Source organism: Aspergillus fijiensis (assembly GCF_003184825.1).
Source record: "Aspergillus fijiensis CBS 313.89 unplaced genomic scaffold BO72scaffold_25, whole genome shotgun sequence".
NCBI lineage: Eukaryota > Fungi > Ascomycota > Eurotiomycetes > Eurotiales > Aspergillaceae > Aspergillus > Aspergillus fijiensis.
Window position 1 is genome coordinate 54867 of NW_024469001.1, and position 24761 is coordinate 79627.

General features: G+C 55.8%; 8 protein-coding genes across 8 annotated transcripts; 4 read left to right on the plus strand and 4 right to left on the minus strand.

The window, feature by feature from the left end:
- Positions 1-120: 120 nt before the first annotated feature.
- BO72DRAFT_496545 (putative RTA1 domain protein) lies at positions 121-1299 on the plus strand (the record flags this gene model as incomplete). Its single annotated transcript, XM_040948635.1, has 4 exons — positions 121-145; positions 199-298; positions 354-503; positions 552-1299. 4 exons carry the CDS (start codon positions 121-123, stop codon positions 1297-1299), a joined length of 1023 nt encoding a protein of 340 aa, XP_040800943.1.
- Positions 1300-1782: 483 nt separating this feature from the next.
- BO72DRAFT_378746 (putative ubiquitin conjugating enzyme (UbcB)) lies at positions 1783-2398 on the plus strand (the record flags this gene model as incomplete). Its single annotated transcript, XM_040941327.1, has 3 exons — positions 1783-1809; positions 1880-1996; positions 2078-2398. The coding sequence occupies 3 exons, from the start codon at positions 1783-1785 to the stop codon at positions 2396-2398; spliced, it is 465 nt and encodes a 154-aa protein (XP_040800944.1).
- Positions 2399-5968: 3570 nt separating this feature from the next.
- Positions 5969-8831, plus strand: BO72DRAFT_115891 (putative GTPase activating protein (Gyp3)). Its single transcript, XM_040938975.1, has one exon. The coding sequence runs from the start codon at positions 6174-6176 to the stop codon at positions 8568-8570; it is 2397 nt and encodes a 798-aa protein (XP_040800945.1). The 5' UTR covers positions 5969-6173; the 3' UTR covers positions 8571-8831.
- A 1-nt stretch (position 8832) lies between these two features.
- Positions 8833-11010, plus strand: BO72DRAFT_115892 (choline transporter-like family protein). Its single transcript, XM_040938976.1, has 2 exons — positions 8833-9438; positions 9506-11010. The coding sequence occupies exons 1-2, from the start codon at positions 9175-9177 to the stop codon at positions 10862-10864; spliced, it is 1623 nt and encodes a 540-aa protein (XP_040800946.1). The 5' UTR covers positions 8833-9174; the 3' UTR covers positions 10865-11010.
- A 340-nt stretch (positions 11011-11350) lies between these two features.
- BO72DRAFT_510062 (extracellular serine rich protein) lies at positions 11351-13529 on the minus strand (the record flags this gene model as incomplete). Its single annotated transcript, XM_040949352.1, has 4 exons — positions 13297-13529; positions 13058-13241; positions 12759-12969; positions 11351-12681 (listed from the first exon to the last, which is right to left on the minus strand). The coding sequence occupies exons 1-4, from the start codon at positions 13341-13343 to the stop codon at positions 11351-11353; spliced, it is 1773 nt and encodes a 590-aa protein (XP_040800947.1). The 5' UTR covers positions 13344-13529.
- Positions 13509-15821, minus strand: BO72DRAFT_115901 (uncharacterized protein). Its single transcript, XM_040938977.1, has 2 exons — positions 14995-15821; positions 13509-14943 (listed from the first exon to the last, which is right to left on the minus strand). Exons 1-2 carry the CDS (start codon positions 15714-15716, stop codon positions 13716-13718), a joined length of 1950 nt encoding a protein of 649 aa, XP_040800948.1. The 5' UTR covers positions 15717-15821; the 3' UTR covers positions 13509-13715.
- Positions 15822-16662: 841 nt separating this feature from the next.
- BO72DRAFT_468786 (bifunctional AAA family ATPase chaperone/translocase BCS1) lies at positions 16663-18249 on the minus strand (the record flags this gene model as incomplete). The annotated part of the gene is made up of 2 exons (XM_040946925.1): positions 16663-18015; positions 18097-18249. 2 exons carry the CDS (start codon positions 18247-18249, stop codon positions 16663-16665), a joined length of 1506 nt encoding a protein of 501 aa, XP_040800949.1.
- Positions 18250-18868: 619 nt separating this feature from the next.
- On the minus strand, positions 18869-23746 carry BO72DRAFT_496552 (extracellular serine-threonine rich protein; the record flags this gene model as incomplete). Its single annotated transcript, XM_040948636.1, has 3 exons — positions 18869-23407; positions 23462-23635; positions 23684-23746. 3 exons carry the CDS (start codon positions 23744-23746, stop codon positions 18869-18871), a joined length of 4776 nt encoding a protein of 1591 aa, XP_040800950.1.
- Between the last annotated feature and the right edge of the window lie 1015 nt (positions 23747-24761).

Consider the following 24761-nt stretch of genomic DNA (forward strand, 5'->3'; position numbering starts at 1 on the left):
AGAGCATTTAATTGTTTAGCAACTACGCTTCACTCATCATCGAAGCATCTTAGCAATAGTCGTCATCGTCGTCGTCGTCGTCTAATTTGATTTGGCTTTTTCTTTACCTACTATACCGTGATGCTGGACAGAAGATCGCCGTACCGTACGCACCTTAGTCCAGGCCTGAATGTGAGATCCAGTACTAACGTCCAACAGAGGAGGATAGCTACTGGTATTATGCTCCCAACAAGGGTGCTCCTATCACTTTCGCCATCTGGTTCACTATCTCTGGAATCTGGCACATCTATCAATGCATGTATGCAGCTCCCATGGAGACCCTCATCCTTTCCCGCTACTGACGACGACTGCAGAAAGTATAAGTCCTGGAAAGTGACCGGGATCTTGCCCTGGTCGGCACTGCTCTTCACAGGCGGCTTTGTGTTACGGGCTGTTGCCGCCTGGGGTCACTGGGATAACCTGGTGATCTACATTGTCAGCACGGTTCTTCTACTCGCTGGCCCGTAAGTAGCGCTCTCGCCGAAGAAGACCTACGACTAACAGATCTCGAGACCGGTCTACGAAGCAGCCAACTACCTGATCCTCGGGCGAATCCTTTACTACATCCCCTACCACTCACCAATCCATCCGGGACGGGTCTTCACAACATTTCTTGCGATGAGCATGGTCATCGAGGTGCTCACTGGGAACGGTGGTGCGCTGGTGGCCAACGTCGAGAACCCACAGCGCAAGCAAGACATCGGCAAAGGGCTGCTCAAGGCGTCCCTGATCTTGCAGCTCGTGCTGATGGCAGGGTTCCTTGCTCTGGCCTTGAGGTTCCACTATAACTGTCGGCGCGGTGGGGTCTTGAATCGCAAATTGAAGCACGCCTTATGTGTGTTGTACTGCAGCTGCGGGCTGATCACCGTGCGGACGATCTATCGGACGGTGGAGTACTTCACTGCGGCCAGCCTGAACGTGTCCGACATCAAGGACATCAGTCCTGTTCTCAAGGACGAGTGGTTCTTCTGGGTGTTTGAGGCGACTGTGATGTATGTTAACACCGCGATGCTGAACATCTTCCATCCGATGCGGTGGCTTCCACGCTCCAACAAGACCTACCTTGCGAGGGATGGGGTTACTGAGCTGGAAGGACCGGGGTATTGTGACAATCGCCCATTTCTCCTCACCCTCTTTGATCCTTTTGACTTGGTTGGGTTGTGCAAGAATGGAGGAAGACAGAAGAGGTTCTGGGAGGACGAGGCAGCCAGGAATTTTGATCACAACACCAGCTCCAAGGAAGGGCACGTTGCTGTGTAGATTGGGGGTGAGGGCTGGGTTGTCTTAACGCATTTCGTTCTTGTTTAGCACAGAGACTATAATGATACAAGTGTTTAGATTCCAGAGTTGCATGGTGCGAGAGTAGACTTGCAGTGTTGGGTAGACTTGTGTTTGGAGTTCGTTGTAGCTGACTGAAATGACTGACGTCTTCCACTCCGGCGGATCTTCCGCCCCGCCTGCCCCGCCCCGCCATCTCAGGAAAGGAGCTGCTTTGGGTTCCAGTTCCAGTCCAGCTCCAGCTCCAGCTCCAGCTCCAGCTCCAGATCCCATCGAACCAACCAGGCCAGCCTCCATTTGTCTCTGCTGTTATCTTCAACCATCGCTCGTTCTGCAACTGCATCAGAATTAGACTCCATCCACCCGCTCATCAACAGCCATCAATCTCTCGACCGACTCTTCCACCTCACAACCCCGCTTTACCTCTCTCTCCCCACCACACACACACCCAACACTGCAATCAAGATGGGCAGCCAAAAGCGGATAGCCAAGGTAAACACTGCACTGCGCATCCCATCCTCCATACCCTCTCACCCTTAGACCCCCACTAACAATCCAAAAGGAACTCGCCGAACTCACCGAATCCGCCCCCGAAGGCATAACCGTCAAGCTAGCCGACGAATCCAACCTCTACATCTGGAACGTCTACATGGAGGGACCCGAGAACTCGCCTTACCAGGTAAGCAGGCCCCAACCCTGACCATACCCTACCCCCTCCCAAAAAAAACCCCCCCACTAACCCCCCCTACCTTGTCACCAGAACGGAACCTTCCACCTCACCCTCACCCTCCCAACCGAATACCCCTTCAAGCCGCCGACGGTCTCCTTCCGGACGAAAATCTACCACCCCAACGTCACCAACGACGACAAGGGGAGCATGTGCCTGGGGATGCTGCGGGCGGACGAGTGGAAGCCCAGCTCGCGCCTGGCGGCCGTGCTGCAGTTCGCGCGCCAGCTGCTGGCCGAGCCCATGCCGGACGACGCTGTCGAGGGCCGCATCGCCGAGCAGTTCAAGGGGGATTTCGCCCGGTACGAGGAGGTCGCGCGCGAGTGGACGCGGAAGTATGCTGTGCGGGGGTAGGGCGGGTTGGTGTACATACTTTGTCGATATGTGTGGATCGGTGGTAGATTACTTTTAATATAAACATTTGTTTTCTTTTTTTTTGCTCGCTGTCGGGGGTTGGGGGTTAGGATGGGGCTTCGTTCTTATAACGCGCGGGTTGTTGCGGTTTGTTTGCGTTCATGTGTTTGTATTGTCGGTTGCATTGTTGTGGTTCAATAGATGCTTGCCTGGGGTTGATTTGGTCGGTTACGTGGTATACCTGGTGTCTGAGGTTGCTTGGCTTGTGACGAGCAAGATTCTGGTGGGTTGTGTTTTGAGCTCTACTAGATGCTTTCTATCCGGATGTGGCAAGATTAGTTCAAGGCTCTGGACGTATTACGCAATCCTCTATAGGCTACTGACCAGTTGATTCCGTCAGGACCCATACTGAGGATAGGCGTTTACGGAAGGCTAACAACCAGGCCAAGTAGCTACTCTCCTACCCGTTTCTATAGAAGCATAATCACCGAAAATGGAGTATCAGACAAATCGGCGTGCACACTGAGAATCTTTCAGTCATATCCTCTCAGTCAGTCTAGCAATACCACAGATGAGCTCGATTGTCCTTGAAGCTAAAGCCGCTGATGCAGGCATCACGATAGGCAGCGCACAGATGGTCGCTCAAAGCAGTACAAAGCAACCATGCGTCTGACCCTATCTTAACCCAGTCAATCCCACCGTGGTCCAGCCAAACTTCTCCAATCAAAACTTGTACTGTCTTGTTCGTGGGCATCAAACCCCTGCACGAAATCTGGTTAATGTCGTCTCCCGGCGATGATTACGGTAAATTAACTTCAAGATCGGAGACTAATCTTCAAGCCCCCTTTCCAGGTTAGTAGCGCCAGGATACTAGGCACAGGACACTCCTCTTCTGTCACTTATCAAGATGATGTTAGACTAACCATTCCAAGCCTCCATGTGCATGATGCAGCAGGCCTGAAACATGAATATGAGCGAGGCAGCAGATGCTGGGGGTCGATTGAGGCGGAGAAAGCACAGGCCTGGGGTTGAGGGCTCGCTTCGTAGCAAGGGCGCTTGTTGGGAAATGGCAATGTAGTGCACAGCCTTGGACACTGTCTCTGTTCGTCAATGCGCATCAGAGTATCGTGGTGCCCTCAGTTTGCAGACTGAGCAATAACCGAAGTTACCGCTAGATCTTCAGGTTGCATGGCTGAGCCAATGTTGCATGGTGGTCATTGCGCGCTTGACGATACATTCGGATAGATTCTCGACTGCAATTGAGCTGGGCTGAGAAGTTGCCGGTGGCCTGCAAGTCGTCACGAACGATGACGCAGTGCTAAAAACGTGGTCGGTGGCCCGGGGAAATCGATGTTGCCCGGAGATTGAATGCTAATCTTAATTAATCCGGGCAACGAGATTGTCCTAATGGACACCAAATCGGATTAGGCGCCCAGCTCGGCGCCAGCGAGATGAGGGATCGGGCTCGACTATATTTAAATGGACGGCCGACACGTTCGTCATCGCCAGGACCCACCATATGGCCGCATTGTCCGGATTCGGCGGGCGCCAGGGCTTGACACTATTGCCATGATTAGTGGGATCAGGGATCAATAACCGCGCGGTGGATGGTGGCCGTGAACGTGTCGGCGCCTTTCGTGGTTGACAGTAGCCTTGTCCCTGGGACGGGCAACAGTGAGGCTACTTTGACGCCATCTGCTGCTCAATTCGGAGTGGTGCTGCTGGTAGTAATGCAGAAAATTCTTCAGGCAAGGGTCTAGGCCGAAGCATCTCGGGGCTTTTACTTATAGAAACAGTAGAGATGGAGGCTCGTTGAATAAACGAACGGGAAGCGAGGCCAGTGATCCATGGAACGGTTATTAGCCGGGCACAAGTGGAGATGAAGTCAAGACTCAAGCGGGACAGTTTTGGCGTTTTCTTTTCAAGGTTATTGAAGAAGACACCTGTGGCCTGCCGTTGATAACGTCAATGGGAGGAAAGCGGGCCCGGCGAGGAAGTTCTTGATGAGTTCATCTTGTTCTTGGTTCGTTCTGACTTGGCGACTAGAATCCCTGAAGCGGAACTAGTCCTGCCTTAGGTAGGAAGGGCGTCAACCTCAGGCTCCTCAGGCTCAGGTACGGCCGCAAGTGGAGATTTCATCACGGGACGATCGTCCAATTGCTGACGCGCCCCCACCTGACTCAGGAACAATAGAATGTCGCATCAATCACCTGAATCCCTTAAGATACTCCGAAGGGTCCGATGCCATGGTAGGATGGTGCAAGATGCACTGCAGACTTATCAAGTATTCTCGCTAGAGGCTCATCTTCATTTCCGCAGATGACCTCTTTTTAAGTCAATGAACAAAAGTCCAAAGCCAAAGCCAAAGCCAAAGCCACTCCGGGAGTGACCCGTCAGTTCCTGCGGTCGACAGACGGCAGGCTGGGCGAGCCACGGCGAACTTTGAAGCTTCCGCGAGTGGGTGGGCGCAAAGGGGAGACGGCCGGAGTCTGACTGAAACCAAGGCGTCTCCACCGGGTACGAACCATACCAACGGTAATTTCGGTAATGTTGCCAGTTTCTTCATCTGCCAGCAGCCAAAGAGGTCATCAGAGGTCATCAGAGGTCATCAAACAAAACCGGTTTCTGTTTTGGGGGGCATCATCAGATCTGTCTGTCCATGACAGAACAACCAACACCGTTGAGATTGTTAGCATCGGATCTGTAATCGGGTCGGATCCTTCCTAACTTTCTCCGGGGGCGCGGCAGTGCACACTAACCATGCAGCCTGCCTGCAGCAGCTGCAGGTCAGTCTGTGACTGAGTGACCTGTCAGCAGGGGCAATTGATATGATATGATAGATTGTTTGTCGGCAGTAGGCTATCCATTGTCGACTGATCAGTCCACTGAAGGGGGTTTTCTAGGTTGGTGTTTCTAGTCTTTGGTGCAACCCCTTGTGCAGCAGCAACCCAGTGCAATCAACGTAATCAATATCAAACCCCAAGTGTAGTTAGTTGGACTGATCTCATCCTGGCGTCAGTCTGAAACCCATGCCCAAGAAAAGGACGAAAAGAACCGGATTAACGAGGTTGAGAAGCTAAAATAAAATACATCAACGGTAACTGCTCAGTATAACTTCTTACAAGGCTAAGCCCGACAGGGTCTTTCTTCCCATTCGAGACCTGCGCTAGCCTCGATCCAGCTCCGCCGTCTTTTTTTTTTCCCCTTTTCCCTTTCGGTTCGTTGTTTCGTTCTCTGTTCTCTCGCTCTCTCTCTTCGGCCATTCTCACCACACCGTGACCTCTTTTATCCCTCCCATTTCCTCGCCTTCCCCCCCACTCCCCTTCTTCCTCTTCCCTTTTCCTCTTTTCGAGTTGATCTGTCATGGGATGGAGTCTCGGATTGACCCTCTGGTAGGATCGTGAGACTGTGCGGATGGATTGTTTCCTTCTGGGCTGAACGAGGCATGACCGTTACTTTACTTACTCTTACACACGCTTCTCTTCGCTCGTTTCATCTACGCGCCTGACAAGCCAGCGCACTTACTCGACTACTCTTCGCTCGTTTATCGCTGTCACTATCCGCCCCCCTAGTCTCAATAGGCGTCTATTTCTACTTCAACTTCCCTTCGTTTCCTATCATTTCAATCTGGTCTCTTCTGTCCACCTCTGTCCACCTCTGTCAACATCGGAATCGGTAATTGGAAATTGTCGATTCACCTGCGTTCGCCTTCCGATCATCGCTCAGTGTTGTCGACAAATGTCCAGCGGGAACTGGGGTTCAACAGCTCGTGGCCATGGTCACAGGAAATGCAGACTTTCGTTATCCGCCGCCCCCTGCTGGCGCGCATGATATCCCTAGCCGGCGCAGAATCCCGAACCCACCCCGCCTGGATCCTCTGAGATTGAATCCTCCCTTCCCACGACCGGCGACGGCGGACGGCCCTCGGCCGCCCTTTTCCCCTCACCACCCTCCTCCTCCTGTGCCTCGTTCCCCCCGGATTCGCCCACCAATCCCACCGCCGTCCGATCCCTCATGGCGCTCCGTCTCTCCCTTGCCTGTGGAGGATGACGACTTTGTCATTCGCCAACAGGCCTACCGCTCCCCCACATTTCCTCTGCAGCCGCCTGTTCGGTCCAGGGCCGCCCCCCGAGAAGGGGAGGTTGATCGTCCACCTTACCGGAAGTCCCCGCCTGCTCCGCCAGCGTTGCGCACGTCCAATTCTACGTCGAAACTACATAGCATGCGTCCGCAGCTGCACCCTCATCGAAATCGAGAACGCCTGCCAGACGAATCCGCCGCCCTTAGATTGCCCCGAATCATCCCGCCTGGGACATACGCCGAGATGCGCGGGCAAGATGCTCTCCGATCCAGCGTGAACTCGGCCATGACCTCGCGGTCGAGCATTGAACATGCCAGCGGAACCGAGCGGAGCAGTGTCCTGACCAAAAGTAGCTCTATTACCGATCTGTCGCCCGATACACCCGATGGCTCCTATGACAAGGAGGGTGGCATGAGTGTGGAAGATGCAATTTCAATGTACCTGGATGGCTTCAGCGATGTCACCGAAGAGCCAGGATCGCCCGGGGTGTATGATTCTTCAGGGTTCTACGATGAGAGCAAGGCTCGACCATTGAGCCCACGTCCACCCACGGAGATCACCCTCGATGATTGTCATAGCTCGGATGAGCATTCTCCTGAACTGGAACCCACAGAAGATGTTCCGCCTGTTCCGCCCTTTCCCGAGTTAGAGGCTCACAGAAGGAGCTCACCGGATGAAGAATTCTTGGGCGAGACAGCTTCCCACGACCAGTCGCCGAGCCCCCCTTCGGAACGCAAGTTTTTGGATCCGCCTGTTGCACGAGAGCCGGAGACCACAGTCATCATTCCTGGCATCGTGCCGCCGCCGTTACTACCCGGCAATGGGGCCCGCGACTGTTATGGCTTCCGCAAGGCAACCCACCACGTTACCCTCGTCCAGTATGAAGCATGGCATGCCCAGTACAAGGATTACACTTCTCAGCGAAGAATCAAATGGGTGGAGCTGCTTCGGGAGAATCGGCTTCCCATCAACGAACCGACGACGTTTCCCCCCAAATCGAACAAGGTCAAACGGTTTGTGCGCAAGGGCATCCCATCCGAGTACCGCGGTGCAGCATGGTTTTTCTATGCGGGAGGCTACGAGCATCTGAATCGGAACCCTGGCCTCTATGACCAGCTGGTTCGACAGTCCATGGAGTCGCCTAGCAATGACGACAAGGAACACATCGAACGCGATCTGCATCGAACCTTCCCGGACAATATCCACTTCAAGCCGGAGAACGTTGACTCGGCCGCTAGCTCTGGTAGCAGCAACCCGAGACACGGGTCTGTCACGGTTGAAACGGAAATGATCCAGTCTCTGCGGCGCGTCCTGTATGCTTTTGCTCTTCACAACCCGCAGATTGGCTACACCCAGTCGTTGAACTTCATCACCGGAATGCTGCTTCTGTTTCTTCCGGAAGAGAAGACGTTCTGGATGCTGCACATCATCAGTTCCGTCTATCTCCCCAGCACGCATGAAATCAGTCTCGAGGGCGCCAATATCGACCTATGGATTCTGATGGTGCTGCTGAAAGAATCGGCGCCCAACATCTACAACAAGATCGCCGGGAGTGGACCTGGGGCGGGGAGCGGGAAGGTGCCAGCCCTCACGGTCAGCTCGCGTCTGCCCGACATCACCCTGGGGCTGACCAACTGGCTCATGTCCGTCTTTATCGGCACCCTGCCGCTGGAGACCACGCTCCGGGTCTGGGATGTGTTCTTTTACGAAGGGTCGAAGACGTTTTTCCGGGTGTCGTTGGCGATTTTCAAGTCGTGCGAGCAGGATATCATGGGGGTGTCGGACCCGATGGAGGTGTTCCAGGTGGTGCAGACGGTCCCGAAGCGGCTGTTGGATGCGAATTCGTTAATCGATGATTGCTTTGTCCGGCGACATCGGGTCGGACAAGGGCGGATCGAGGAATTACGCGCGGCACGCCGGACGGCAGTGCGCCAAGAGAACATGCGTCGGTCGCGCGCGATGAACATGGGCCAGCTCCAGGCGGCGACGGACGACTGGGCGCATGGACGATCGCGAACGCCGACTCATGGGATCGAGCGCAGTATCGCGGATTCCTGGCGGCACATGAAGCGTCACCATGGCTTTCGATGAAAAAGGGGGAGGGAGGGCGTTGAGGTTGCCCAGGCGGGCATGCTATGTATTTATTGATACCCAGATTAGCTTGATTCTACACTCTTCGGCTGTTTTTGATGCAGACGTCACTTGTTTGCTTTTCTGTTGGTTGGTTGAATAACTAATTGCTGTTACACTGCTAATACTTAATGAAGGACCGGCAGGCAGACAAGTTGGTGTACATAGACAGGACGCCGCGAGTGGCAATTAATGTTTCATTTGTTTTGATGACGCTGTGATCTGAGATGGATGGAGTACTGGAGTAGATTGGGTTGAGCGATCCATGGACGAGCTCGGCGGACTCGGCGGGAGACGATCAAAGTCGATCGATTCTCTCACGATGACGCGCTCTGTTGTGCGGGTGTAACCTTCGGCCAGCGCCGCATGCGTCTTCACTGACTTCACTTCACTTGATCTGCTGCCCCTTTTCACTTCATTCCATTTCTTCCTCATGTTGACTACCTCTTGCATGCTATCTTGATTACCCACCAGACTTTTACTGGTTCTCGTCGGTTTTACACAGTATATAGATCGACCTCTTCATTCCTTTCTCCCGCCTACACAGCCACAGCATGCGGCAACCATGAGCGGTCAAGCAGCCAGCTATTACAACACCGACCAGCGCTTTGACGGCCCTCCGTCTCAGCAGCAGCAGCAGCAACAGCAACAGTATTACAACAATGGCTACCCTCCTGCCCCCAACGGAGGAGACTACCGCGGCCCGGAGCCCAAACCACCTCAGCCACCACAAGAACCACCCCCAACCTACAACCAGGCCGTCTACGGCTTCGACGATGCCTTCAAGGTCGAGAAACCGAAATGGAACGATCTATGGGCTGGTCTTCTGGTGCCTCCCCCCCCGCCTTCCCCTGCCCCTGTTCCCCCTCTTAACGTACCACTAACAGCAACCCCAGCTCATCGCCGTCTTCCTAGGCTACGCCGCCGTCTCCGGCGTCGTCATCTACCGGTACAGCAAATACCACACCCTGAACGGCGGGGGCATCTACGGCGCGGCGAACGACTTCTCGCTGAACACGAACACGGTGATCCTACTGGTATTCGTGCTGGCGGTGGCGCTGGTGCTGTCGTACGCGTACTGGGTCGGGGTGCGCACATTCCCCAAGCTCTTCATTTGGGTGACGGGGATCCTGAATATCGTGTTCGCGCTGGCGACGGCGATCTACTACCTGACGCAGCACCAATGGGGCGGGGGCATTGTGTTTCTGATCTTCGGGGTGTTCGCGATCGTGTGCTTCATCAGCTGGATCCCGCGGATCCCGTTCACGGCGTTCATGATGCAGACGTCCATCGACGTGTCGCGGCGCTACGGGCACATGTTCCTGGTGAGCACAGTGGGCGGGCTGGTGGCGGTGGCGTTCGGGGCGTGGTTCTCGGTGACCCTCGTGTCGATTTACGTCGCGTATGAGCCCGGCGGGAACGGGGACGGGGTGAACCCTGCGTGTCGCGACGGAGGGGGCGGGTGCAGTCGCGCGCGGGTGATCGGCTTGGTCGTGTACGTGACGTTCGCGATGTACTGGTTCAGCGAGTGGCTGAAGAACACGGTGCACACGACGATCGCGGGGGTGTACGGGTCGTGGTACTTCTGCAGCGGCACGGCGCAGGGGATGCCGGCGGGCGCGACGCGGGGCGCGCTGCGGCGGGCGACGACCTACTCGTTCGGCAGCATCAGCTTCGGGAGCTTGATCATCGCGCTGATCAACATGCTGCGGCAGGCGTGCAGCGTGGCGCAGCGGCACGAGGCGGCGCAGGGCAGTCTCGTCGGCAGCGTGGCCTTCTGGGTCCTCGGGTGTTTTATCAGCTTGCTGGACTGGCTGGTCACCTTCTTCAACCGCTACGCCTTCTGCCACATCGCGCTGTACGGCAAGGCGTACCTCCCCGCGGCGCGCGACACCTGGACCATGATGAAGGACCGCGGCGTCGACGCCCTGGCCGCCGACTGTCTGGTCGGGCCCGTGCTGACCATGGGGTCGGTCTTCGTGAGCTACGTGTGCGCCCTCCTCGCCTACCTGTATCTGCGGTACACCCACCCGGCCTACAACCAGGACGGGGACTTCACGGCGGTGATCATGGCGTTTGCGTTTGTGATCGGGCTGCAGATCTGCCAGATCTTCATGACGCCGATGAGCAGCGGCATCGAGACCATCTTTGCCGCCATGGCGTGGGATCCCCAGGTCATGATCGAGCAGCATCCGGATCTGTATCAGCGGTTGGTGCAGTTGTATCCGCGGGTGCAGCAGGCGATTCATGCGTAGGGCCGGGAGGCTTCAGGGTTGGTTGTTGTTTGTCTAGTAGACTTGGTGGTGGTTAGACTGCACGTGGTACTATAGTGTATCCTCGAACCGCCAGAGGCACTGCTAATTTAATAATAATGCTAATGTACTGTCAAGACACTGTTAAAGTGTTGTCATGATTCAATCAAAGATAATCTCATTTTCATTCCTCATAAGCAACCAAGTCAAGTCAAACCAAACCAAGTCAAGTCATACACACATGATCCAAATCCACCCGAACCCAGTCCCGATCCTAATCCCAATCCCCATAATTTCTTCCTGCACAATCTTTCCCCCTCGATATCCAAGAATAAAATCAAACCCTTCTTTTCGGCCTTTAGCCAATCTGTTTTCCAATCGAAAGACCACAGTCCAAAAACAAACGCCAGCATCAGTATCCATCCACCTAGAAAAGAATCATGACCCAAACGCACACATCACCACTCCCATCATTTCATGAAAAGTACATCACAGAAGAAGCACCACCGCCCCAACCAAACAACCCACCCCCCGAACCCCCCAGCCACGCCTCTGCAAGGCCCCCGCACCCCCCTGAAACAACCCGGCATTCGGCTCCCCTGCCCCGGGAGCCTGCTGCCCCTTGCCCGAAGGGAAAGCACTCGACCCCCGAACATCCGTCGCGGTGGCCGTGGCCGTCGGGTTCACGGTCACGAGCTTCACGGACGAGGAGGTGATCGTCGGGACGGGGAGGCTGCTTGCGCTTGCTAGCGTTGTGGGGGTGGTTTTTGAGGTTGAGCTTGAGTGGGAGGAGGTGGGGGTGGGGGGTGTGGTTGCGCTTGTTTGGAAGGTTGCAGCAGCAGCAGCAGCAGCATGGACCGCTGTAGCGCTGGCGGGGGTGCCAGCCGCACCAGCATCAGCACCAGAAGTAGCAGTAGCAGTAGCAGAGCACGCGCAGGAGGTTAGTTCCGAGGCGAGGACCTCGATTTCTTGTTGCTGCTGCTGCTGCTGCGGAGCTTGGGGTTGGGATTGGGTTTCCATTTGGGTATGGGTGTTGAAGTTGGTATAGGGGCTAGGAGCAGCCGCAACATCTGGATTGGCATTCCCATCTGGAATGACCACCGACTCCAGCGGGAGGGGGACGTTCTTCTCTTCTTGGCCTGGTGCTTGCGCTGCTGCTGCAGTGCCGAGAACAGAATCATCAGAAGGAAGAGGGAGGACGTCCTCCGGGAGGAGAAGGGGGTCCGGGTGCAAGTTGGGGCTGTAGGCTCTAGCTTTCAGGTTCTCTGCTTCTGATGCCTGTGTCTGTGCTTGTCCTTGGGCGTGGGGGTTTGTATCTGCCTGTGCGAGAGGCTGGTTCATGGTCGTGATCGTGGTCTCTCCGCCCAGCCGCACCATGGGCCGACTTGCTCGGCGCGGGACAGCGTCCACATCTGCTTCAGCTTCAGCTTCAGCATTAGCATTAGCGATTGCGGTGGGCGTAGCTAGACTGCTTGAAGTTGCAGCTGCAGAGCTACTAGCTTGCAGATCCCCCACGCGCACCATGGGCTGACTACCTCGATGCGATCCACCAAGGACGCTGGCGCTAGCGCTGGCAATAGAACTGGCACTGGCACTGGCACTGGCACTCACACCCCCACTCGCACCTGCATCCTCAGTCCCCAGCGAATCGCCCACCCGGACCATGGGCAAACTCCCTCTCAGCGGAGCGGGGGTCTCGGCAGCAGCAGCAGCATCCTCCTCCTCAACAACCCCAATCCTCACCATCGGCACACTGCCCTTCCGCGGCGAGACGGGAACGTTCGCGTCGTCGCAGATATACGCGGGGATGTTTTCGGGTTCTAGACCGTTAGCACACGCGCACCTCAAACAATAGATCTAGCGCTAGGGGCAGGGGGGGCCGGGGGGGGGGGCGTACCAACACCCTCACCAGCACACTCATCCAGGGTCGCCTGGTCCAGCGCCGAGGGATCGAACGGGGCATTACAGAAGCAATCCAGGGCGGAGGGGGAGGTGCATTGGGCTTCGGGTTGGGACTGGGACTGGGACTGGGACTGGGACTGGGACTGGGACTGGGACTGGGACTGGGATTGGGATTGAGGAGTCTGGTAGTACCGGGCTATGGAAGACTACACCCTCTCTTATTCATTAGTATTCGATATCCCATGGTCCAAGATGTCAGGACAAAGTCAAGGAAGAGGGGGGGGGGATGCGTACGGCGCAGCGGAGATACCCCAGATCTTTGTTGGTAGTAGCCGTGGCGAGGGTGATGGTCGAGAGGATAAGAATTGCTGCGCGCATCTTGTTCGTGTGTGTACAGCACACAGCACTACAGTCTCTGGATGATGAAGATGATATCCTGGAGGGAGCTTGATGGCAGGGTCTATGGTGTTGCGTCCGCCTATATACAAGTGGTCAGCACTTAGTCCTGCCCCCATACATACATACATACATACATACATGCAATGCTACCCTCCCATCCCGATCGACTTTGCATCGCCATCCCCTGGATTCCAGATTCCAGCACCAATCCCCAAAGGTGGCGCGGTCCGACGTCGCAGAGCGGAATGTAGGGGAGCGTCTCGATCGAGTAAGGTATGCGGCCGGCGAATGTCTCGCCAAAGTTTGTAGTGTCACATCCCGGGTGTGCATCTATCTGGATGTATGCATGTCACTGGCTAGGGGCGAATGGGAATCAGTGTAAGCATCTACGCATCCCTAAAAAGAGGCGACCGAGAGGCAATAATAGACACAAATTGGAACGGGAGTTGGAACGGGAAGTTGAAGTGGCAAGATGGAATGCTCCACATCCCCTGTCATTAAAAAGAATTATCCAACAGAGCTGTACTGAGTATATTCAACCAAAAGGCAAGAATCAAAACCTCTCGCTGGTCACACACCGCGTGGCGTTCACCAGCACCCACGCAAACACCTTGACCGCCCAAGTGAGCAGCTGCACCACCACCTCCAACCCCAAAAACACCACCCGCAGAATGGCCCGCGTGATCCCCGGCAGCTTCTGGCCCTCCCGCGACGAGCTATGCCCGTACCGCCCGTACCGCTCCAGGTCGAATTCCTCCACCACGATTTTCCGGTTCTTCTTCTGGGCCCGGGGGCCCCGGCCCCAGGACCGGTACCAGCGCCGCGGTGGTTGCTCGCTCTTCTCCGAGACCGATGACGATAACGCCGACTTCACCGTCGACCACAGCTGGTGGCCCTTCTGCGCCTCGTCCCGCTCTGCCGCTGCTGTGACCAGGTCGCTGCGGTAGCCGGTGCCGTACGGTCCCTGTCCCTGTCCCCATGGCGTGATGGACCGCTCGGATCCGTACAGCACCAGTTCCTTCAGGATCGGGCCGGTGGCCTCGTCCGACACGGCGACGGCCAGCATCGCCGCGACCACGGAGTCAATCGCGTACAGAGACGGGACGGTGTTGATGGTCGAGACCCCGGAGATCGAGAGGGTCATCGTCCCCAGGTCCAACGCGGCCAGCGGCTCGTCCGAGTCCATCAACGGCAGCGTGGAGGTCCGGGGCGTCGCCGCCGTGTTGGCCGACTCGATCGCGTTGGCCGACACGGGCGTGGTCACGAGAATGATCGGGGGCTGACTGGACCGGGACTCGGCAGAGGCACTGGACACGGTCACCTGCAGACTCCCAGCGTATTTTGATCGCACCGGGGACAAAGGGATGCCTGCCGCGCCGACTAACGCCGGCGGCTGCTTGCAAAGAGCCGGGTGGTGCAGCTCGTAGTTATGTTTTGTCGAATTCCAGAACAGCTTGCATGACTCCTGCTCGGCCACCCGCTTGAGAGCATCGGCCTCCAGCTCGATCGCATCTTGGTGGGGCAATTGGTGCTCCTTGACCATCTCCGCAACCTGATCCAGGGCTAGCACGGCGGCGAGGCGGGGCAGCAGCAGCGAAACTAGATTGTCTCCGCGCAGTTCCCGCCGAGATCGATCCTCCACTTTGAATGTCATTATCGGAACGCTATTACTGGACCTGGAGGGATTGATCCTCGTCAGAGAGATCCCGTCATTCGGTTCAATCTGCATCGTATAGAATGGCGCGGTGGGTTCTCCGAAGGAAAATGATGTAGGCCCACTCCTGCATCGAGTCAGCAACCATTCAAACATTCCCCAAACACTCCATGCTCACCGTTGCAGACGCAGATTGAACGTCTCCGGCATATTCTGCGGCCTTTGACCATTGGCCGCTTCCCACAAACTCCTCAGCTCCTCCACGGAAGAGTATCGCATCTCAGGTGTATCCAGCACCCCCAAAGGGAAATTCAGCACGCTAGCAGGCACCGTCTTCGGGCCGAGGGCCTGGTCAATCTCCGGGGCAGGCGACAGGAGGATGTTGCTTGGTCTTGAGTAATTCCGAGGAGTATGGCCGGACGCCTGGGGATAGTATGCTTGCTGATTGAGTGGTAGCTGTGGGTTATACTGGGGAAACATGGACTTCATAGGAGGTGCCGGCGACTCTGACTTGGGCGTTGTTTCTGCGATGGGCGTGGACCCTCCTTTGCTGCGTTTCGAGCTGGATGGAGACCCCACTCGCCCGGCCATCCGGTCTTCCGATGTAGTGGCGTTGGCATGTGAAGCATTCCGGCGTGCATCGTGCTCCTGGGGTGTTCCCAACGATGAGGACTGCGAGGGCCGAGGAACGTGGGCCTTTGGGGGTGCTGGGACGCTCTCGGGATTTTGGTCCACGCGGAAAAGCATCCCCTCGGCCACGGTGCCCTTGTTACCGAGGGTCTTGAGAGGGATCGCATCAGCCAGCGGTCGACCGCCGGCTTGCCTTCGCTTCCCTTTTAAGAACGGGTTGTTAGAGGTCCCACTGTCCGGAGATGTGGGAAAGAGCTGAAAGGAGCTCATGATCTGAGAAGACGTCCTGGAAGCAAGTGATCGTCACTGCACACGTCAATACTATTGAACAATACCAGCAAGTCAGTCAATGCACAGCTCAACACCACTGAACAATTCCAGCAAGTCAGTCCATTGGACACCAACCCCAGAAAAACAATAGGCGACAGAGCATAGATATACTCGACCCGCCAGGCAACGCAGTCGCCCACCCACCCCCGTGTCACGGAGCGGTGACGGCAACGGCACAGACACATAGACCTCGGGGCAAGCTTGGCCTGCCAAACCTTCGATAAGCCGGCCATCGAAAGGGCGGCAAGGGTCTGCGACATGACAGGCTGTCACCGGGGCGCAGAACGCGAGGGATCCCTGAACGCCCGTGGTCGGCGCTTAGATGGCCCACCATGCAGCAGCGGTGATAGGCTCCCCCGCTTTGGCACCGGCGTGACTATTGTTTAGCACGGCGCGTCGGAAAGTGATAGCAGAGGTGATGGGCGATCTGATTTGACCGGCATAGATTATTGTCTAAGTGGTGATTGATCGGCTGTGGTGCATGATTTGACCGTCGCGTGGTCTGAAGAATAGTTGCATGGGTTGCATGGTTTAGAGACGTCTGCAGGAGGCTGGATAGCGCAATATCGTCACCTGCTGGCCCTTGTGAACGGCCATGACTGGTTAATTCATTCGTGCTAACTGCTATGGCTCAGAGCCAAGAGTTGCAGAGATAGTGAGTGGTGAATAGTGAGTGAGGGGGGAGTGTGAAGTAATGGAAGTAGTAGCAGGATGGATGAAGATGGCGGGGAGTCAACAACAATGCAGCGTGACATCAGCAAAGCCATAAGCGCGCTCCACCAAGACACAACACAATGAAAAACAAATTGCCGAGTGGCTATAATACATCAACCAGCCTGTGCTTAGATCTAATTTACATGAGACTCGACTCTAATCTACAAAATCTTTAATCGCTGTGATGAACCCTGAACATCAACCCCTCGGCCATAGCAATGGCGCCCTCCATGTTGCCCTTATTGTAAAGGAACAGGCCCTGTAAGGCAGCCGCACTGGTGCTCCTCGACAGATCGGCCTTGTTCCCATCTGCATCCTCAATGAGCCCCAATTCCTGCAGTCGGTCGAGGAACGCCTGGCGGTAGACGGCGCTCTGCTCCAGCTCCCCGTAGAACCGGTCCCAGAGACGGCCGACCTGATAGCGACTGACCTCGCCCAAGCGCACCGTCATGTCCACCCGGCCGGGTCTCACGAGCGCCTCATCCAGTCGCTCGACGTGGTTGGTGGTGAGGAAGATGATCCGCTCCTCGGCGCTCGCCACGCCGTCCAAGGCATTCAGCAGCCCGGAGAACGTCACGTTGGCCCCGCGGTACCCGTCCTCGTCCGTCTGGGTGCGGCGGTTGGAGAACGCCGCATCGACGTCCTCCAGCAGGACCAGCGTCCGGTTCGGCAGGATCGTCAGCAGATGGTTCAGCCGATCGTCGGTCAGCCCGCGCTCGCTCAGGTTCAGAATGGCGATGTCGTAGTCCAGCTCGCCGGCCAGAGCCTGGATGAACGAACTTTTCCCCGTGCCGGGCGGCCCGTAGAGCAGATAGCCGCGGCGGTAGGGGATGCCCCGGTCCTGGTACCACTTCGAGCTCGCGGTGAAGTCCTTGACGTCCTCCACGATCCGCTCCTTGACGCCCTCGTCGAGGATCACCGACTCCAGCGGGCGCTTGGTCCGCGGCTTGCCGAAGGGCTTCCACTCCGTGCCCCAGCTGTTGTAGATGGTCGTCTTGCCCTCGTGCGCCTGGACCGCGTACGCGTGCGCCTCCTTGAAGATCTCCTCGAACACGTGGCGATGGGCGTACAGCGTCGTGAGCGTGATGGTCTCCCACGGCTGCCCGGTCTTCAGGTCCACCGACTTGGCCTCGCGCATGCGGTTCACGAAGATGAAGGCGTTGTTGTACCGCAGCACGTGGTGGCCCATACCCGGGACGAGGGCGAACTGCGTGTGGATGGCGCCGTTGGTGTGTTCGACTTTCTGCGTTTGGATGGACAGATGGCGCGTGCCCGGGGTCAGTTTGCGGAGGATCGATTCCATGAAGCCAGACCGGCTGGCGGCGGCGGTGGCGGCGGCGGCGCGAGTCGTGTTGAGTTGGGAGCTTTGGTACAGCGTCATCCAGTGCAAGAACCACGGGTAGGATTCATCCTTGACACTGATCTCGACGTCGACGAGCATGCGCCGGCGGAGGAGCGCAGCGCCATGGCGGAGTCCTTTTTGTGCTAGACTCAGTCCAGCTCCCAGACCTGCGAGACCAAATCCCTAGTGTCACCAAACACAGCATTAGTATCTTTCTCCTCCTCAAAAAGAACCCGTTTTCGTTGTTCACATTGAATTGCTCACCGCTGTGAAGAAAGGATTGCTGGTAAGCTGCGCGAAGAGCCCGGCATCGTTGGGGGTCTGGGCGGCCGCTTGAATGGCGTCTTTGCGTTGCTGGGCAATCAGATCGCCAGGCGACGGCGGCCCTGAGGTGGTTGATGGTCCATTGAGGTCCATACCAGAAGATGAACGATCAGGGTGCACCGCCTCCACTACTGGATCATTCATGCTCTCTGGAGTCGGCGACGGTCGGTTAATTCCGAGCCCGCCGGAGTTACGAAGGGCCGAAATTATCTCCGATCTTCGGCCGACTCTTTTCCGTCTGCAGCAACAACAATGCATTCTCATTTGATGGTTCTATCTATCCCATGATTGATGGTATCGATATCAACACCTCAATCTACCCCCACAATCACAACTTATACCTCCCTATGAATGAATGACCCGGCAAATGCCCCCGCCAACCGCATCAAAACCCTTTTCATGATCTACGACACGAGAGTCTCTGGCCTCATCGTGGGGCTATAAAACACCAGTTCTCACGGCGTCTACTACATCATCTTAGTCCATCAATAGCAAGAAGAAGTAGATCAAGTATTACACACTAGTGAATTATGAGTGCAGAATAGAAATCGAAGCTAAAGTACATTGACCGTCTTGGACTAAACTGCTTCCTGATTCAAACTGAGAACAAAAAGAAAACAATAACCACCGAGCTCAACGGGAAAAGAAACCTGCCAGATTTGTTTGCGCTCCTATTTTACTAAATATGACTATGAAACATTGGCCAACTGGACTAGGCCAAGCCGATGATCGTAGCCAGAACAACAGCCACCCACCACGTCCAGGATACACCCAGCGTTGCACCGGTATTCGACCACAAGGGTGTGTAACTCGGTGACGGGGTCGGGGTCGGGGTGGGGGTGCCTGAGCGGGAGATCCAGGCTGAAGAAGATGGGAACCAGGGGTTCGGCAACCGAGTCGATGTTGGGGAACCGCCCCCGGGGATCAGACCGATCGTTGTCTTTGAGCTGGCTGTGGCAGTTGTGAATACGACTTGCGGGACGGTCACTGTCCAGGTGGAGTAGGTGATTGTGGTGCAGGGAACTGAGGGAGCAGCAGCATGTCCGCTGGTCAGCCTGACGCTCGTTCCAGTGTGGGTGACTTGACCGCTGACGGGTGCGACACCGCTTGGGGCGGGGGTCGGGCCTAGCGTAATGCTGGACGGGATATTTGTGACAATGCCGGGGTTCTGGGGCACCCAGGCTGCACAGAGTCCAGTGAAGCATGAGAGGCCGGCTTGAACTTCTGTCGAGGAGGAGCCCCACGCTTGGATGCATTCAATCACCTTCTTGGTGAATTTTGCCGAGGGGCAGTAGCAGCTCGTGTCGCTGTTCGAGGTGCACTTGGGGACCAGTTCGAGCCAGGTGTTGATACACTTGGGAACCACGCTGGGACACGAGGCAGATGGAGCCGATGAGGAAACCCCGGTAACGGGGGCAACTCCGGTGGGAACCACGACCGTCCTTGCGATGGTTGATGTCGCGACCATTGTGATTGTGGACACAGTGCTGGAGACTGAGGTAATCGGCTGTCCAGCAGAGGTGATCACCGTCGTGACGGGACATGTTGTTACAGTCTGCCATGTCACCACAGTGGTTGCCTTCTCAACAGACGTGACAGGAGCCACAGCGGTTGGAGTGGCCGAGCATTTGGGGCAGATCGTGGAGACAGAGGTCAAAACCACGGTTGAGACTGTGCTAGTGACCGAAGTGACTGGAATACCACTTGAAGTAATGACTGTAGTCACTGGGCAGGTGGTCAATGTTTGCCAAGTGACGACTGTCGTCGTGCTCTCAAGCTCAGAGGAAACAGGGGAGACACCTGTAGGGCCCGATGGACCACCAGAAGAGATGGGAGACGTCACGGTGGGAGGAGGCCCAGTTGTAATCTGAGATTGAGAAGTGACGGGCAAGACACCTGTGGGCCCAGAAGGAGCACCAGTTGAAGTAATTACGGTCACAGTGGAAGCACTGGCTGTTGGCACGGAAGGGGAGCCGGTTACGACAGAAGCTGGGGCTGAGGGAACACTGACAGCAACAGATGTTGCGATGGTGGAAACCGAGGTCAGAGTCACCGTCGAGATAGTACTTGTAACCGAGGTAAAAGGAACACCACCCGAGGTGATGACCGTGGTGACCGGGCAAGTTGTCAAAGTCTCCCAGGTGACTACAGTGGTTGTGCTCTGCAACTCAGATGAAATAGGTGAAGTACCTGATGGAACTGGCGTGGGAGCAATGCATCTCGTGCAGATGGTCGAAGTCGAGGTGACAAATACAGTCGACTCAGTGGACCCCACCGAAGTAGATACAGTGCCACCTGCAGAGATAGTGGTTGTCACGGGGCTGGTAGCAACAGAAGTTATTGTGACAATCGTGGTCCTGTCCACACTTGAAAGGGTTGACGAAATGGCACCCGATGTAACAGGAGCCACAGCAGAGGGAACTGTTGTAGGCGCAATGCACTTGGTGCAGATGGTCGACACCGATGTGATAGTGATTGTTGATTCACTGGAGCCCACCGAAGTAGAGACAGTTCCGCCGGCCGAGACCGTAGTGGTCACAGGGCTGGTGGACACCGAGGTGATAGTGACGACTGTGGTCTTGTCCACACTTGAAGTAGTTAATGCAACGGGCCCAGATGTGACGGGAGCCACAGCGGATGGGACTGTTGTAGCAATGCATTTGGTGCAGATGGTTGACACTGAGGTAAGTGTGACAGTTGAGACAGTAGTTCCTACTGATGTACTTACAGAACCCCCTTCCGAGACCGTCGAGGTCACAGGGCAAGTCGTGACAGTGACATATGTAACCACAGTAGTTTTGTCCACGCTAGTGACTGGGACGGGGCCTGACGGAGCTGGGCCCGATGAGATCGGACCGGAGGAGATAGGTGCCACACCAGAGGGAATTGTTGTCGCAATGCACCTGGTACAGATAGTTGAGGTTGAAGTAAGTGTGACGGTTGAAACTGTAGTTCCAACCGACGTCGACACAGAACCACCGTCGGAGACTGTCGATGTCACAGGACAAGTAGTCACTGTGGTATATGTGACAACAGTAGTCTTATCCACACGGGTGATTGGGGCAGAAGTCGATGGCGCGGGTCCTGTTGGAACGGGTCCCGATGAGACAGGACCTGATGGGATGGAAGCCGAAGTAACAGTACCAGAGGTAGTAGAACTGGTGACCGAGCCAGTAGCAGACCCAATAGCAGACCCAGTAACTGAACCAGTGACAGACCCAGTGACAACACCAGTGACAGTAGAAACAGGACCAGATGAAACAGGCGCCACAGAAGACGGAAGAGGCAATGTGAGCGACGTAGAGAGCGAAGTCGGAGTCACAGCAGGAATCGACGACGGAACCGACGTCGGAGCAATGCACCTCGTACAAATAGTTGAAGTGGACGTCAACGTTACAGTCGACACCGTCGTTCCCACCGAAGTACTCACAGAGCCGCCTTCAGAAACCGTTGCTGTCACAGGGCATGTGGTCAGTGTGACATAAGTGACAACGGTCGTCTTGTCTACACTCAAGATGGGCGCGCTTGGGCCAGGAGTATTGGCAGGAGCGGATGAAACTGGACCCGAAGAGATTGGAGCAACGCCTGAAGGAACAGTGGTAGAAGGGGCGATGCATTTGGTGCAGATGGTAGACGTTGAGGTCATCGTCACTGTAGATAGTGTCGTGCCCACTGACGTAGTCAGTTTGCCGCTTACAGTCCCTGTGGAGGTGACCGGGCAGCTGGTCACGGTTACCCAAGTGATCACCGTGGTCTTATCCACGCTCGAGACGGGCACACTTGGTGTGGTGACGGGAGCGGATGGTATAGGACCAGACGAGACAGGACCCGAGGAGATGGGCGCCACGCCCGACGGAACAGTTGTTGGCGCAATACATTTGGTGCAAATGGTCGACGTTGAGGTCATGGTCACGGTAGAAAGCGTCGTGCCCACTGAAGTAGTCAACTTGCCGCTGACAGTCCCTGTGGAGGTGACCGGGCAGCTTGTGACAGTCACCCAGGTGATCACTGTAGTTTTGTCCACGCTTGATGCAGGTACACTGGGCCCTGGTGTAGTAACGGGAGCAGAAGGGACAGGACCGGACGAGATAGGGCCCGAGGAGATGGGTGCCACTCCCGATGGAACGCTGGTTGGGGCAACGCATTTGGTGCAGATAGTCGATGTTGAAGTCATAGTCACCGTAGAAAGAGTAGTGCCCACAGAGGTGGTCAGAGTTCCACTGACGGTACCCGTCGAAGTCACCGGGCAGCTTGTCACCGTGGCCCAGGTAATCACCGTGACTTTGTCCGCAGCCGGAGCAGAGGAGCTAGGCCCTGGCGTGATTACAGGTGCGGACGTAGGCGTGTGGATCAACTGAGAAGAGGTCAACTCCACAGGAGAGCTTCCAGATGAAAGGGTATTGGAAAGCGCGCTACTCGAGTGCGTAAAGCTAGACGTGCTGCTGGATGGTGTGACAGTTGGGACGACTTCGCTGGAGTGCGTTAAGCTGTGGACCGCGCTGCTAGAAGGCGTGACGGTCGGTGTAGTCGTGCCAGAAGATGTATCAACGGGGATAGTTACGATGGAAGAAGTAGCAGTAGGGACAGCGACGCTAGACTCCACGCTGCTGGTAGAGGTAACATCTGGCACCTCCGTCGAAGACTCATCTGCAGAGGTCTCTGTGGCAGAATGAACGGCAGTAGACACGGGGATCGTCGACGTGATCACCGTGGTGGAATCTGCTGGACAATTGGTCACCGAAGGGCCACAGCTGGTGATCACGATTTCACTGGTGATATAGTAGGTCGAAGTCGCCAGGTTATTAGTCGGCGCCTCTGGGGCAGGAGTCACGACAGCTGCAGGAGTGGTCCGATCCTTTCGAATGAGCGGCACGGAGTACGCCCTCGCATTGAGCCCAGACGCAGTGTCGGAAGGATTGGATGCTGTCGACGCCTTACCAGAAGAGCAGTCGAATCCAATCCTGTACACACTCAACAAGCAAAGATCGACATTCGCCTCTTCAGCCAGTAGAAAGCTCACGGAGGTGGCACCGCCGCACTGGTCATTGGCGACAGTGGACCCGTTGGCGGAGACAGAAGCAAAGGTATTGCAGGTGGTACCATCAGCCATGCCATAAACGATGCGGATGTCAGCAGTGCGGGAGGTGGCAAGCTGGAACTCATTGACGGAGAAGTCTTGGTCCTTTGATGCAGATGATATCTCTGGAGCCGACGAGGTATCCTTGGTGAGTGTTCCCACGATGGATTTGGCCTGGTCCAGTTAGCCAGCAACTCTCATCTCCATCACCGACGCCGTCATACTTACGCCAGAAGCCGTGCTGAAATTATTGCGCACGGAGAAGCCCGAGAACTCAAAGCCTGCATAGCTCGGGGAGGATCCGACAGCCAGGTCGGACCAGTCAAACCCAGCCTGCTGCTGCTCAGAACAGGTCGTCTTGGTGTTGTCAGGGCTGGTAAAGCTCTCGTCGGTGTTCCACCACTGCGGATATCAGCACGAGCTCTGCGGATCTGAGGTAGACAAATTTACCACACTTGACCCTTGGGCCACGCCGACGAGAGCCAGGAGAGAGACCGAGGCAATGGCCCTCATGGCGAATAGATAAGCGAAGTGACTGAGCGAGAGTAAAGTCTTATGATGCTATGAGACAGAGATGGCTGATATCCTTCAGTGGTCAAGATACCTTACGACGACGATACTGAGAACGAGGAAGAAGAAGAAGAAGAAGAAGAAGAAAAAGAAGAAGAAGATGTCGAAGAGACAGAGAGAGAGAAAAAGTATACAGCGAAAGCGATTGACAAGATCGAACGAGTGTTAGTAGTCAGATGAAACGAATGTCTCTATGTCCAGCAACGAGCACCAACAACAATGGGAAGGGGAATAAATAGCAACACAATTGTAGAGAGCGAAGAAAGTAAATAGAAAGAAACGCAGCGACCCACCCGCTTTCAAAGAGGGCGTTTGATCTCTTAAATCCATAACACCAGATGCTGCAACAGGGGGGGGGGGGTTGAGTGGTATCCATCAAAAGCAATAGGATAAAGAGCCCTCCTGCCCGAGAGACTGTGAGGAAGAGGGACCATGCCCGGTCAAGACTCCACCCACCCCGTCCATTCACTGGCCGCGGATGTTGCATGCAAGCATGGCTAGCGAAGCATTTGGATTTCCTCGTCTCTACAAGTAAGACATTCTTCAAGGTTGTAGTGAGCGGTTGGTGCGACGGAGAGCCGATCCAACGCGGAGGCGCCGACTGTTCCGCTAGTGCAGGAACAGGCTGAAGGACCCTGACAAGGACTGGAGGGAACGAGGGGGAGGCGCGAAGTCAATCACACCCATCGCCAATCACCGTCGACGAGAGGCTATTGTCGGAGCTGATCCCAGAATAGGCGCAGGTCCTGGTGGAGGTGAGGTGAGGTAATGTGCCGGAGGGGCCATTAGCTAGATGGTCATTCATTCATTCATTCATTGTCTTGCAACCAGAGGTAAAGAGAGTGGAGAACAGTCTCACAGTGTTAACAATGACAGCCCGACTCCTTCAGGCTTAGCTCCGTTTGGAAAAGACAATGACGATGAGTCTCTGTCTATCTTTTCAGACCAACAAGTACCT